The sequence below is a fragment of the Panthera pardus genome, unplaced genomic scaffold, assembly GCF_024362965.1.
Source record: "Panthera pardus isolate Hobbes unplaced genomic scaffold, ASM2436296v1 HiC_scaffold_1, whole genome shotgun sequence".
NCBI lineage: Eukaryota > Metazoa > Chordata > Mammalia > Carnivora > Felidae > Panthera > Panthera pardus.
Window position 1 is genome coordinate 869,000 of NW_026526654.1, and position 12,779 is coordinate 881,778.

The window sequence follows — 12,779 nt, forward strand, 5'->3', positions numbered from 1 at the left end:
AAGAAAAACACAAAAAGCCAATTCAGTAAAATCAGAAAAACACTCTATGAATAAAAGGAGAAGCTTAACAAAGAGCTGGACATAGTAAAAACTAACTAAACAAAAATCCTGGAGCTGAAGAGTATAATGAAGGAGATGAAAAAAGCAAGAGTGATCACTGACAGGAAATGGATCAACCAAAAAAAAATGTGAATTTAAAGACAGGAACTATCAAATTATCCAGTCAGCAGAGAACAAAGTAAAAATAATGAAAAAGTGTGAGGAAAGACTATGTGACTACAAGTGAACCCTCATAAGGCTATTCACAACTTCTCAGCAGAAACCTTACATGCCAGGAGGCAGTGGGATTACATATCCAAAGTGCTAAGAGAAAAAAGACTACCAATCAAGAATACTTTACTCAGCAAAATTATCCTTCAGAAATCAAATTGAATAAATACATTTGATATACCGCATTAACAGGATAAAAAAAAAATTATATCATCATCCCAGCATGTGAGGAAAAAGCATTTGACATAATTCATCTTTTCAGGATAAAAACTCTCAACAAAGTGCGTACTGAATTGTCACACCTGGACATAATGAAGTCCAATATGATAAGCCCATAGCCAACATCATATGCAGTGGTAAAAAACGGAAAGCTTTTACTCTAAGTTCAAGAACAAGGCAAAGTTTCCCACTTGACCACTCCTATTCAACAGGATAGAGGAAGTCCTAGCCAAAGCAGTCAGGCAAGAAAAGGAAATAAAAGGCATCCAAACTGCGAGATCATGACCAGAGCCAAAATTGGACGCCTAACCGACCGAGCCACCCAGGCGCCCCTGCATATTTTTCTGATTCAGCACACTGAATGTATCCTGCCACTGCTTTCTTGCCTGCCAAGTTTCTGTGGATAGGTCTGCTGCAAACCTGATCTGTCTTCCCTTTTAGGTTAGGGAACTTTTTTTTTTTTTCCTTTCTGCTTTCATGATTCTCTCCTTGCCTGAGTATTTTGTGAATTTGATTATGATATGCCTTGTTGGTCGGTTTTTGTTGAATCTAATGGGGGTCCTCTGTGTTTCCTGGATTCTGATGTCTGTGTCTTTCCCCAGGTTTTGTAAATGTTTTCCGCTATCATTTGCTCACATAACCTTAATAACCCTATTTCTCTCTCTTCCGCTTCTGGGACCCCTATGATTCTGATGTTCCTTTTTAATGAGTCACTGGTTTCTCTAATGCTTACATCATGCTCTTTTGCCTTCATCTCCCTCTTTTTTTTTTCTGCTTCGTTATTCTCTATAAGTTTGTCCTGTATATCATGGATTCTCTGTTCTGCCTTGTCCATCCTTGCTGCCACTGCATCCATCCGGATTGCAGCTCAGTTATATTATTTTCAATTTCATTCTGGCTATTTTTTACTTCTTTTATCTCTGCAGAAAGGGATTCTAATCTATTTTCGACCCCAGCTAATATTCTTATTATCGTGATTCTAAATTCTGGTTCAGACATCTTGCTTGTATCTGTGTTGATTAAATCCCTGGCTGTGGTTTCTTCATGCTCTTTCTTTTGGGGTAAATTCCTGCTGAATTCTGTGGTTCGGGTTGTGCAGATTGTTGTGTTAGTCCTCCAATCAGTGTTCTAGGTGTGTAGGATGGTTTCGTGTTGGCCTGGCTGTATTTCATGGATGGGAGACACACACAAAACTTCCATGCTGTTCCGCCATCTTGGCCCCTCCCCCCATTCACAAATATTTTAAAAACTTATCTCAGGGTACCTGGGTAGCTCAGTCGGTTAAGCATCCAACTTAGGCTCAGGTCATGATCTCACAGTATGTGAGTTTAAGCCCCACGTGGGGTTCACATTGGGCTCGCCACTGTCAGCGCAGAGCTTGCTTCAGATCCTGTCTCCCTCTCTCTCTGCCCCTCCCCTGCTGGCTTGCTTGGTCTCTCTCAAAAATAAACAGTTAAAAAAATTATCTCAATAGATGTGAAATAAACATCTTTTAACATTCAATATTCATTCATGACAGAACTTAGAAAACTAGTATTATAAGAGAACTTCCTTAATATACTTGTAGCAGAAAGACCCTAAGTGACCCCATAGTATCTGCCCTTTAGTGTTGTCACCTTTTCTTTATAAATCTTTTCGCTTAAGATCTGTGACTTGACTCTAGCTATTAGAACATGGCACATGTAAAGGAAAATTGCAGACATAATTCAGTTAATTCAGAGTTAATCAAAAGGAGGATTATGCTAGGCAACCCTGATCTAATCACGTGAACACCCTTCAAGGAGGAGTGAGCTTTCGCTGAAGTGACATTCTCCTTGCTGGCCTCCTAAACTAAGCGGCCGTATTGAGGAATTCTACGTGGCCAAGAACAAGGAACAGCCTTGCTCTAGGCTGAATATTTGTGTCCCCACTCACCCAAATTCATGTGTTAACTCTTAATGTTCAACGTGATAGTATTTAGAAGTGGGGGATTTGGGAAATGATGAAGTCACGAAGGTGGAGCCCTCATGAATGGGATTAGTGCCCTTATAAAGGAGGGCTGTGAGAGCTCCCTTGGCCCTGTGCCAAGCAGGAAGACCAGCGTCCATGAGCCAGGAAGCAGGCCGTCGCTGTACACTGAATCTGCCAGTGCCTTCATTTTGGACTTCCCAGCCTCCAGAACTGTGAAAAATAAAACTTTTTTTTTTTTTTTTCATAAGCCTATGGTATTTTGTTAGAGCAGCCCAAAAAGACTAAGACAAGTGTCTGGGAACGCTTAGGACCTAAGCCTCCAACTAGCCTCCAGCTAGCAAAGAGCTGTGGAAATGAGTCCAGTCATACGGTCACAAGGAAATTCTCTTATAAACAAACTCAATGGGCTTGGAAGCAGATTCTTCCCCGTTGAAGCACCCAAATGGGGAAGCGCAGTCTAGCAGACACCTTGAGTACAGCCTTGTGAGAACCTGAACAAAGGACCCAGCTAAGCCATTGCTTAGCTTCTGGCCCATAAAAATGTGAGATAAATGCGTGTGGCTTTAAGACACTGTGTGGATGGTGATCTGTTGTAAACGGCAAGAGCAAACTAAGAGACTAATAAAAGACGCACACTTTTAAAAACCCCACTATCTACATAGTTATAGAAAACTACTTTTACATGTTGCAATTTCAAGAAGACATGAACACTCACTATCCTCACATTTACTCAACGTCATTCTTGTAGTAGGAAAGAAAAAAAATGAAAGCTCTAGGAATTGGAAAGAAAAATGCCACTATTTATAGATTATATGTCACTGCATGTACCAAATCCAAAAGAATCTGCAGATAAAACACTCGAGTAAAAAACAATATATTGTGGGGAATAATCTTAGATAATTAAAAGACTAGTTGTTTGGAAAAATCAGTATAAGAAATGTCTTTCCTTACAAACTGTTGGCCGATTCGATGCAATTCCAATGAGAACCGGCTTTGGAGAGCTTGCCAAGTTGATTATAAAAGACCTGTGGAGCCCTTCTTCCTTTCTTCTTTCTCATCCCCAACATTTTAGTTCCCAGTCCTAGAAACAGAGGCATGGAGTTGTGGGGGTCCAGAGTGAGGTGTTAGAGCTTAGAATGGGGAAGGCATTATGTGTAGGACAGTCACCCTGCACAGTGTTGGAGCTCAAGTGAGAGCATCCCTGAAAAGTGAATGGTATAGAATAATGAAGTATCACAGCCTGAACAGGGTAGGGAGGCATCTGCACAGGGGAAGAATAGCCCAGTGGGGGTTTTCAGAACCTGCAGGGGGGCAAGTCATCTGCAGAAGAGGTGGCCTGGCACAGGGTGTCTGAGAAAGGAGATATTTACATGTCTCAAAGTACTTCCCCATAAAATACTAAATAATTGGAAAGTGGAAAGTTAACATTCCAGGCGAGAAACCTGGCAGATACTACCTCCGGTGGCCAACATTAACATCACCAGTATGGGGACAAATCAAAATTGTAGGTCACATGATAGGATGCAAAGAGTAGGTTGTAGTGATACTCTTGCTAAACATGTATGGTCTGAATTTTACCATAAGGAAGCCTAAGAAAAATCCACATTGAAAGACATTCCACATTACTGGAATTTACTCGTCAAAAGGTTAAAAGTCATGAAAGTCGAGGAAAGACAAAGGAACTGTTCTGGAGTGAAAGAGACTAAGACACACAATTCAATACATGGCTCTAAACAGGACCTTCCTTGGTATAACGTATACTACAGATAAGTGACCAAACTTAAAAAGAATTATGAGGAATAAATGATAGAATTATACTGAACCCTTGAACAAAAGAGTTTTAATGGGTGCACTGACTACACACAGATTTTTTTTTTTTTTCAGTACTGGAAATGTAATTTCTTTTATAATTTTCTTCATGGTATTATTTTCTGTAGCTTACTTTAAGAATATAGTATGATACGTATAATATACAAAAGATTACTGGTAGTAGTAGTGGTTAAGTCTTTGGGGGTCAAAAGTTGTTCATGGCTTTTTGACTGTGGGGGGCGTGGTCAGAGCCCTTAACCCCGTTGTTTAAGAGTCGAGTGTATTAGAGTTAATGTTCTGATTGTGAAGGTTGTATGGTAGTTATGTGGAATGTACTGACTTGTAGGATTTAAATGCTACAGGAATCAGGCATCCCATTAGCAGTTTACTTGCAAATGGCTCTGGGGCGGGGGGGGGGGGAGTTTTTTTTGTTTTGTTTTCTCTAATTTTTCTTGTCTCTAACTTTGTTTCCAAAAAGCAAATCAAAAATAAATAAATGAATAAATAAATAAATAAATAAATAGAAAAGTTGAAAAGCCTTAGGCAAATCTTATTTCTCCATGTGGAAAGAGCTACGAATCAGTGTTTACAATTAAAATTATAGATAGGTTTTATGGTAGTATAAAAAAAATTGTAATATGTACAAACATTGGCAATAGCCATAGCAGGAATATATCAACATAACGTCTAAATCTTTAGGCCCACATATAGTCATAAAAATTGGGAAAAACAAAAAGCCATCCATGAACACTACTGAAGTATTAATGACAACTTGGTTGTTTGGGTGCTGTTTAAACCGCTGGTAGTGGAGCAGTCTGATGTATGTAAAACCCTCTAGTGGTAGTTTCCACGTACAAAATGTGCTTAAAAGTTAATGAGATGCCAAGAAACATAGTTTAAAATATTATAAAGATTTTCATTACACACATATGATACAAAAACTTTTTCCTTTAATCAAGATTTTGCCGTATAGTGTGTTCAATTGGGAAGCAATGAAAATGTTTTGTAAGCATCCAGTAAATTTTTTCTATTTATTTTTCAAATTGTATAATTTTTGTTCAAAATCTGTACATATTCTCATGACGCTTTCCATACTGGATCTTGATTTAGAATTGAATCATCAGTAGATACTAAAGGATTTCTACAGGATCCTCATTCAAATTTGGTAGCAGCTGAAAAGGAAAAGAAAGAATTATCTTCTTTCTCCAAAATACTTTTCACTACAAGTGATTAAAAAAAAAAGAAAAGAAAAGAAAAGGAAAGGAAAGGAAAGGAAATAGAAAAAACAAAGTTGGGGCCTTTATGAGTGTTAAGAAAAATGAAAAATACCTACGTACAACTGCAATATGAAACCCAAGATTAGTATTAAATATATTTTGCTCAGGGTTGCACACTGAATTAATTGCTATTGTGGATAAATGTCAGAGTTTCTGTTTTTTTCATTACAAGATGAAAGTACAAGATGAGGACACAGTCCACCCTGAACAATCATAAACTATAAACCGAAAAATCAAACAGGCATTTCCAAACAGAGCCAAGTATACAGATGTAAGTGACAGGTATGAAACACAGCACTACTGGAACATATGGAAGGGACATCCCAGCTTTGTGTCAATATTGTCTGCTCTTTGGTGAAGGTGATATGTCAGCTGATACCTGAAGGATAAGGAAAAAGTATGCTAGGTAGAGGGAAGAAGCACATACAAAGAGCTAGAAGTGAGGAAGAACACTTGTGCAATTAATTATGAGTAGTTTAGTTTGACAAGGCGCTAGAGCAAAGCAGCAGAGTAGGGCAAATAGTGAGAGACAAGGCTGAATAATCTGGCAAGAAGCAAACTGATCTGGGTGTTTTCGTTCCATGCTAAGGAACTTGAAGTTTTACCCAAGGGCAAAAGCAATGACAAAGTCAATGAGTGAAGATTGAAACCCGTTACCTGTCAAGTGACAGCTATATGACCTCTAATTACTTAACCAAGCATTACTAAGACGACTTTGGCTTTTTGGGTCTTCTATCACTAGCAGAAACAACAATTTGATAAAGCACACCTTTTCTGAGACTTGTGCAGGTTGACAGTTCCACAGGGATGGCACCAGTGAAGGAAGATTGTCGCCAGAAATAATAACAGATATATAGACTTAGGGAGATTGAAAAAAACTTCTTTAACGTTTATTTATTTTTGAGAGAGAGACAAACCACAAGCGGGCAGGGGCACAGAGAGAGGGAGACACAGAATCTGAAGCAGGCTCCAGGCTCCGAGCTTTCAGCACAGAGCCCTCTGTGGGGCCTGAACCCACCTGAGCTGAAATCAGTCGCCCAACCGACTGAGCCACCTGGGTGCCCCTAGACTTGTGGGAGATTTTAAAAGAGCTATGACACATGAGGACTAAATGAGGAAGAAGTGTGTTCTTCATTATGCTCATGCTTTTACATTTTTTATTAGCTATGTACAAAAAAATGTGAATGTAGCATCTATTATCCAAACAATGGAAAGGGATGCCATTTACTATTTATAGTTTATTTCAGAAATCAATGATATCTAACTTCATACATTTTGGCAACATACCTTCTTCTAGTGCTCTGGTTATTCTTTTCTCCAACTCCCGCTGCGTCTGAAATAAGCCAAATATTATTTAGAATGTGTAAGGTAAACAAAAGTCATTGTAGGAATTATATATAGCTTACGACATGTGGTCTTGAAATAATACTTGTAGAGATTAAACCAAAGTTAGGGATTGCTTAAATAGGAAGACAATCACATGAATAAAATAAATTCCTATTTTATTTTAGTTTTAGATAATGGAGAACAGATACATACATACATACATACATACACACACATACATATATGTACATATATGTATATATATATGTGTGTGTGTAATATATAATACATATATATTACATATAATATGTGTATAATACATATATAATGCTATTTAAGCGAATCTGATAAAAAGCACAATTAATATTGATCTATTGAATATGTATAATCTCTGAAAGGTGATGTTTGATCTTACTGGTACAAAAAAGTTTAAACAAGATTCATATTGTATACTGAATTATTACTTGGAAATGATTAGAAAAACTGCCATTTGTGAAAGTTTAATCAGGTTTTTACCTTAATGAATTGTTCCTTAAAATGGGCTTTCCATTTTTTCACTCTTAGAAAAACAAAATTTGAAGGAATGCTTTTTGCTATTAGTTTTTCAGGACTGACTCTTAAATATATATAAAATGAAGAAAGTGGGACTGTCATACTGTCATGTGGAACTTCTATTGGCAAAAATTTGAGTAAAAATATTTTGCTATCTGTATTATGACTAAAACACTTATTTCTTTTCATATGCACACAAAGATTTCAGAAAATCTCCTTGAAGAAAGGAAAAATAGAGGGTTACAACAGTTTTCAAACTTAGCTTCTGATTTATAACTTTCTCAATTACAGATAAGGAAAACAGTATAAAATTTTCAATTGTAACTTTGTTTCCTTTCTCCAAATTAGGACCAAGTTTTGAAACACTTGACTACAGGTGACCCTTGAATAACACAGGGGTTGGGGTACATTCACAAACCTGTATACAATTTTTCATCCCCCCAAAACTTAATTACTAATAGCCTACTGTTGACCGGAAGCCTTACCGGTAACATAAACAGTCGATTCATACGTGTTTTGTCCAGTAGAATAAGCTAGGGCAAAAAATGACATTGAGAAAAACGGAAGGAAGAGGAAATACACTTACAATACTGTACACTATCCAAAAATAATCCATGTGTAAGTAAAGTAGACCCGCACAGGTCAAAACCATGTTGGTCAAGGGTCAAGTGTATATTACAACTGTTCCTGTCTAGAATGTTCTTATTTAGATCTTCCTTAGACAAGTTAGCCTCTCCCTGAATGCCCCAATCTGGCTCCAAAATAGTGTACTGAACATAGTCAACACTGTGGTGATAAGGATTCCAATGTCTTTACAAATTTGGGTGTGAGGACAAATGTTTTAGCTGACATGTTTCCCAGTATTTTCAGAGACTGTTTTCCCTAATACCTTTTTTTAATTGGAGTATAGTTGACATACAATGTTACACTAGTTTTTCAGTATACAAATTCAGATTGGACAATTGTATACACTATGCTATGCTTGCTACCGTACGTGTAGTTACCCTCTGTCACCATGCAACATTAATACAATATTTTTGATGATATTCCATATGCTGTATTCTTCATTCCTGTGACTTATTTACTTTATAACTGCACCTCCCCTCTAGCAACCACCAATTTGTCCTCTGTAGTTATGATTCTGTTTGTTCACTTGTTTTGTTTTTTTATATTCCACATGTAAGTGAAATCAGATAGTGTTTATTTGTCTTTCTCCGATTTATTTCACCTAGCATAATACCCTCTAGGTCTATCAATGTTGTCACAAATGGCAAGATCTCATTCTTTGTGATAGCTGAGCTATATTTCATTGTATACATACTACACATTGTCTTTATCCATTCATCTCTCCATGGACACTTAGGTTGCTTCCCTATTTTGGTTATCACAAACAATGTTTCCATAAACATAGGGATGCATACAACTTTTCAAATTACTGTTTTCATTTTCTTTGGGTAAATACGCAGTAGTGGGATTCATGAATATCTATTTTTAAGTTTTTGAGGAAACATAACACTTTTTTGACAATAGCATTATATTCGGGCCTTATAAAATGAATGGGACAACATTACTATACCAGACTTAAAAATTAATAACTTAATACCAGATGATGGGGGAAGGCTTTATTCAAACAATTTTGTGTTACCATTAATAAATACGATATAAAATATAAACCACGTTTTTTATATGACATGACTTAAGGAGCTACCAAGGTAATGTTGCATCTTTTCCCCAAAAGCTCTTTTCCTAAATATTTACCTCTGTGACCTTTATGTTTATTTCTAGGTAAAAACTGTGTTTCAATGGCGAAAATAGCTTTCAAGTCCATGAATAAGAACACGTGTACTTTTATGTATACCTTTCCATTGATCAGAAATATAAGAGGCTGAGAAAATTATACACAGAAAAAATATATATCAGCAAATTTTAATTCAAAGAACATTTTTAAAGGATTTTTAATTAGAAGGATTTTCTCATTAACTGTTAGCATTCAAATATGGCCCATAGAAATCTAAGGTTCGGTTGGGGGCACTGCAGGATTGAGGGACAAGGAAGTCACAGCCGTAGTCTCCATCTCTCCTTTAGTTAGACAGCTCTACTTCTCTCTGTTTTACACAATATAGTTTAATGCAAAAAAAAAAATACATTCTATTCTTTGAAAAAAAATTATTTTGAAGGTATAAAAGTCACTAATTTAGTCAAAGTCCCGAATTTTGCGTAATAGACAAAAAGGGCTCAGAGAGAGTGTACTTTGCCTGAGGTCATGAATCCAACTAGATGCAGACCAGGAATACACGTGTGGTCTTACCAGGCCTAGAGTTCTATGCCCGTTACTTCCTCATAGTCAGGAAAAATACGTGTATTTTAAGAATAACTCAGAGAAAATGAATACATAAAACTTTGTCATGTGGCTCAATAATGTTTAGGTATGAGGCCCACAATAGTAGCTCTAAAACTAAATTACAAATTTTAAAGTCATCAATAAAAATAAAGGAACAGAAATTATGTTAACTCCTTTTAGTAGCAGTCAATTTTTAAGCACAACTTTTTTAAACCACAGGACAGAGAACTCGAAAGAGAAAATCTTTAGGTGAAGCAAGCAAGCTGAAACTGAGGAAATTCTTCCTGAAAGAATTATTTCTTCCAAAGAAAATTTGGTTTATCAAAATCAATCAACAAATGAGTGAACCCATGGTGTGGTTATTTATAGCAAAATTTCAAACCCAACACAGATTTCTCTTTCCCATCTAGCATGCTTTTGCCTAACCTCTCATCATTCGTTGGTATGTACAAAAGACACAATTCACTTTATTTATAATTTAAATCCAGTCAGAAATTATAGGTGAACCTTCACGTCTCACATGTGGACTTATCTCTACCCCTCCCTCCCGACGGGAAGGGAGAATTACCTAACGGGTGAATTTGGGAGAAGGAGCTAAGCAGTGCTTACGTGTTTCTGAATCTCCTCTTTGAAAAAGATGTGCCTGCCCACAGTAACATGAATTTGGGTCTGCTCTCAGCTCTGTGGTAAGCACCCGGCCCCCGGGGTGGGGGTCAAGCAATTGTTTCCTCAATTTACAACTGTGTGGGGAAGTGCCCAATTTAGGAGGAAGCCCAAAGTGGCTAACATAACCTAAATCATATCCTCCAATTTGTTAGTGTGTATTAGTAATAAAGCTACTAAGTTTCTCTCCATCTCCCTGTCTCCTGTGTTCTGAATTTAGAACGAGAAGAGCAGGGTTACTTGCCGCCTACCCAGTGTCACCTGTCACAGCTCCACCGAGAAAAATGACTAGACAGCACTTACAGAAACATTCTCTTCTTCCTTGACTTCATAACTAACGTACATTGTTCAAAGGCCACGCCAACTCGAAAGAGAGAAAAAGTTGAAAGGAACCATTTTAGGAACAAACATAGAAAGTCAGACAAACTGAGGACACAGAGGAGTACATCTGAAATGAAAGAACATGACAAAAGAAGAAAAAAAACTAAGTGAAACAGAGATAAGTAATGTACCTCATAAAGAGTTCAAGGTAACGGTCATAAAGATGCTCCGTGAACTTGGGAGAATGAATGGATCCAGTGATAACATCAACAAAGAGATAGAAAATATAAAAAAGAACCAATCAGAGCTGAAGGATACAATAACAGAAATGACGAATACACTAGAGGGAATCAACAGCAGATAAGAAGATGCAGAAGAACAGATCAACAATTTGCAAGACAGGGTAGTAGAAATCATCCAAGCCAAAAAAAAAAAAAGAGAGAATTTTAAAAATGAGGCTAGGTTAAGGGACCTGTGGGACAACATCCAGTGTAATAATACTTGCATTCAAGGGGTTCCAGAAAAAGAAAAGAGAAACGGGCAAAGAACTCATTTGAAGAAATAAAAGCTTCATTTTAAAAATTCAAATATTTGTTTGATTTAGCTATTTATAAAATGCTCTACAATCGCTCAGCAAGATATTTTATGAAAGTTGAAACAAAGGTGGTATAAGTCAAAAAAAAAAGGAAAAAGAAAAAAGAGTGCCATAAGTAAGAAAGCAATTAAAGATGTATTCTCGTGTAAGAAAACAGCAAATCTTTTAACTTAAAAGAGAAATTAACCTTTTTAGTGTTACAAGTTGATTTCATTCATAAAAAGGACTTACCGTGGATTCTTTTTTTTTTTTTTTTTTTTTTTTTTTAAGTAGCCTCCATGCTTAGTGTAGAGCCCAATGCAGGACTTGAACTCATGACCCTGAGATCAAAACCTGAGCTGAGATCAAGAGTTAGACGCTGAACTGACTGAGCCACCCAGGCACCCCCATGGATTCTTCTAAATAGTAAACATTCATAGGTCGTTAAGTGTTTGGAGGACGATCATTCACTGACACACAGGGGTGCAAAAACTGGATTATAGCAAAACTTTCAAATGTTTATGAACCACTGCCAACTGAAAATAAGTCCAAGCATCTGAGTGTACCTGCGGTTAGCAGGCAATAACATTTACTTTCTAAAATCAAATTTAAATGAAAGCTTTTCAAGAAATTTAACATGGGTCAGTCTAGTTATATTTACTGAATAGAGTTAATGCTAGGTGTCTCTTGTGGTGCACCTGGGTGGCTCAGTTGTTTTTAGTGTCCAAATCTTGATTTTGACTCAGGTCATGATCGCATGGTTTTGAGACTGAGCCCCACATTCGGCTCTGTGCTGAGCATGAAACCTGCTTGGGATTCTCTTTCTCCCTCTCCTTTTGCCCCTCCCCTGCATGCACTCACTCATTCTCTCGCTAAAATAAAATAAAAATTAGTATCTCTTGGAAATGAGAGATCAAGGGACTAAAATATATATATAAAATTTACCTCAGTTCTTTCTTAGCACATATAATTATGACTTTTACTTCATATGTATTAGTTACTTAAACAACTCAGAATTTCACCAAATTAAAAGCAACTATTATATCAGATATCTGAAACCCAAACTAAAACAGATAATATAACTCACCTTCCACAAGGAAGTCTCCCAGTAGTCATATGACGGCCGTGGGTTTAAGGTAGGAATCACTAAGTTCCCTCTTGGAGTAAGGTTTCCATTGAGCACTAAATTATTTTCAAAATGTCCACAATAAGGTGGTTCCAGGCCTGGGCTCACACTAAGGGTCCTGAGTAAAGTTTGGTGCTGCTGTCTCTCCTCAAGAAGTTTTGTATTTGCTCTCTGGCAGTCTCTCCTTAGCCCTGTGAAGATTAAAAAAACACAAATACATTTTCTTTTTACCTAAATCTTTCCTAAATGACTTACGTTTTTTAAGTTTCCATAATAGTAAATAGCATTTGCCTTTGAACAGTGTTTTAACACTGAACATGTGACACAGCACACCTACTATCTAAAATTATA

The 12,779-nt window shown here is 36.9% G+C and overlaps 1 protein-coding gene and 1 pseudogene across 1 annotated transcript in view; both read right to left on the minus strand.

The window, feature by feature from the left end:
* Positions 1-2,626, minus strand: part of LOC128776566 (uncharacterized) — a 153,024-nt gene extending 150,398 nt beyond the window's left edge. The window contains 1 exon segment of the mRNA XM_053901303.1: positions 2,481-2,626. Within this exon segment, the coding sequence (XP_053757278.1) occupies positions 2,481-2,626 (146 nt within the window).
* Positions 2,627-5,286: 2,660 nt separating this feature from the next.
* LOC128776567 (ankyrin repeat domain-containing protein 26-like) overlaps positions 5,287-12,779 on the minus strand; it is a 50,197-nt pseudogene continuing 42,704 nt past the window's right edge.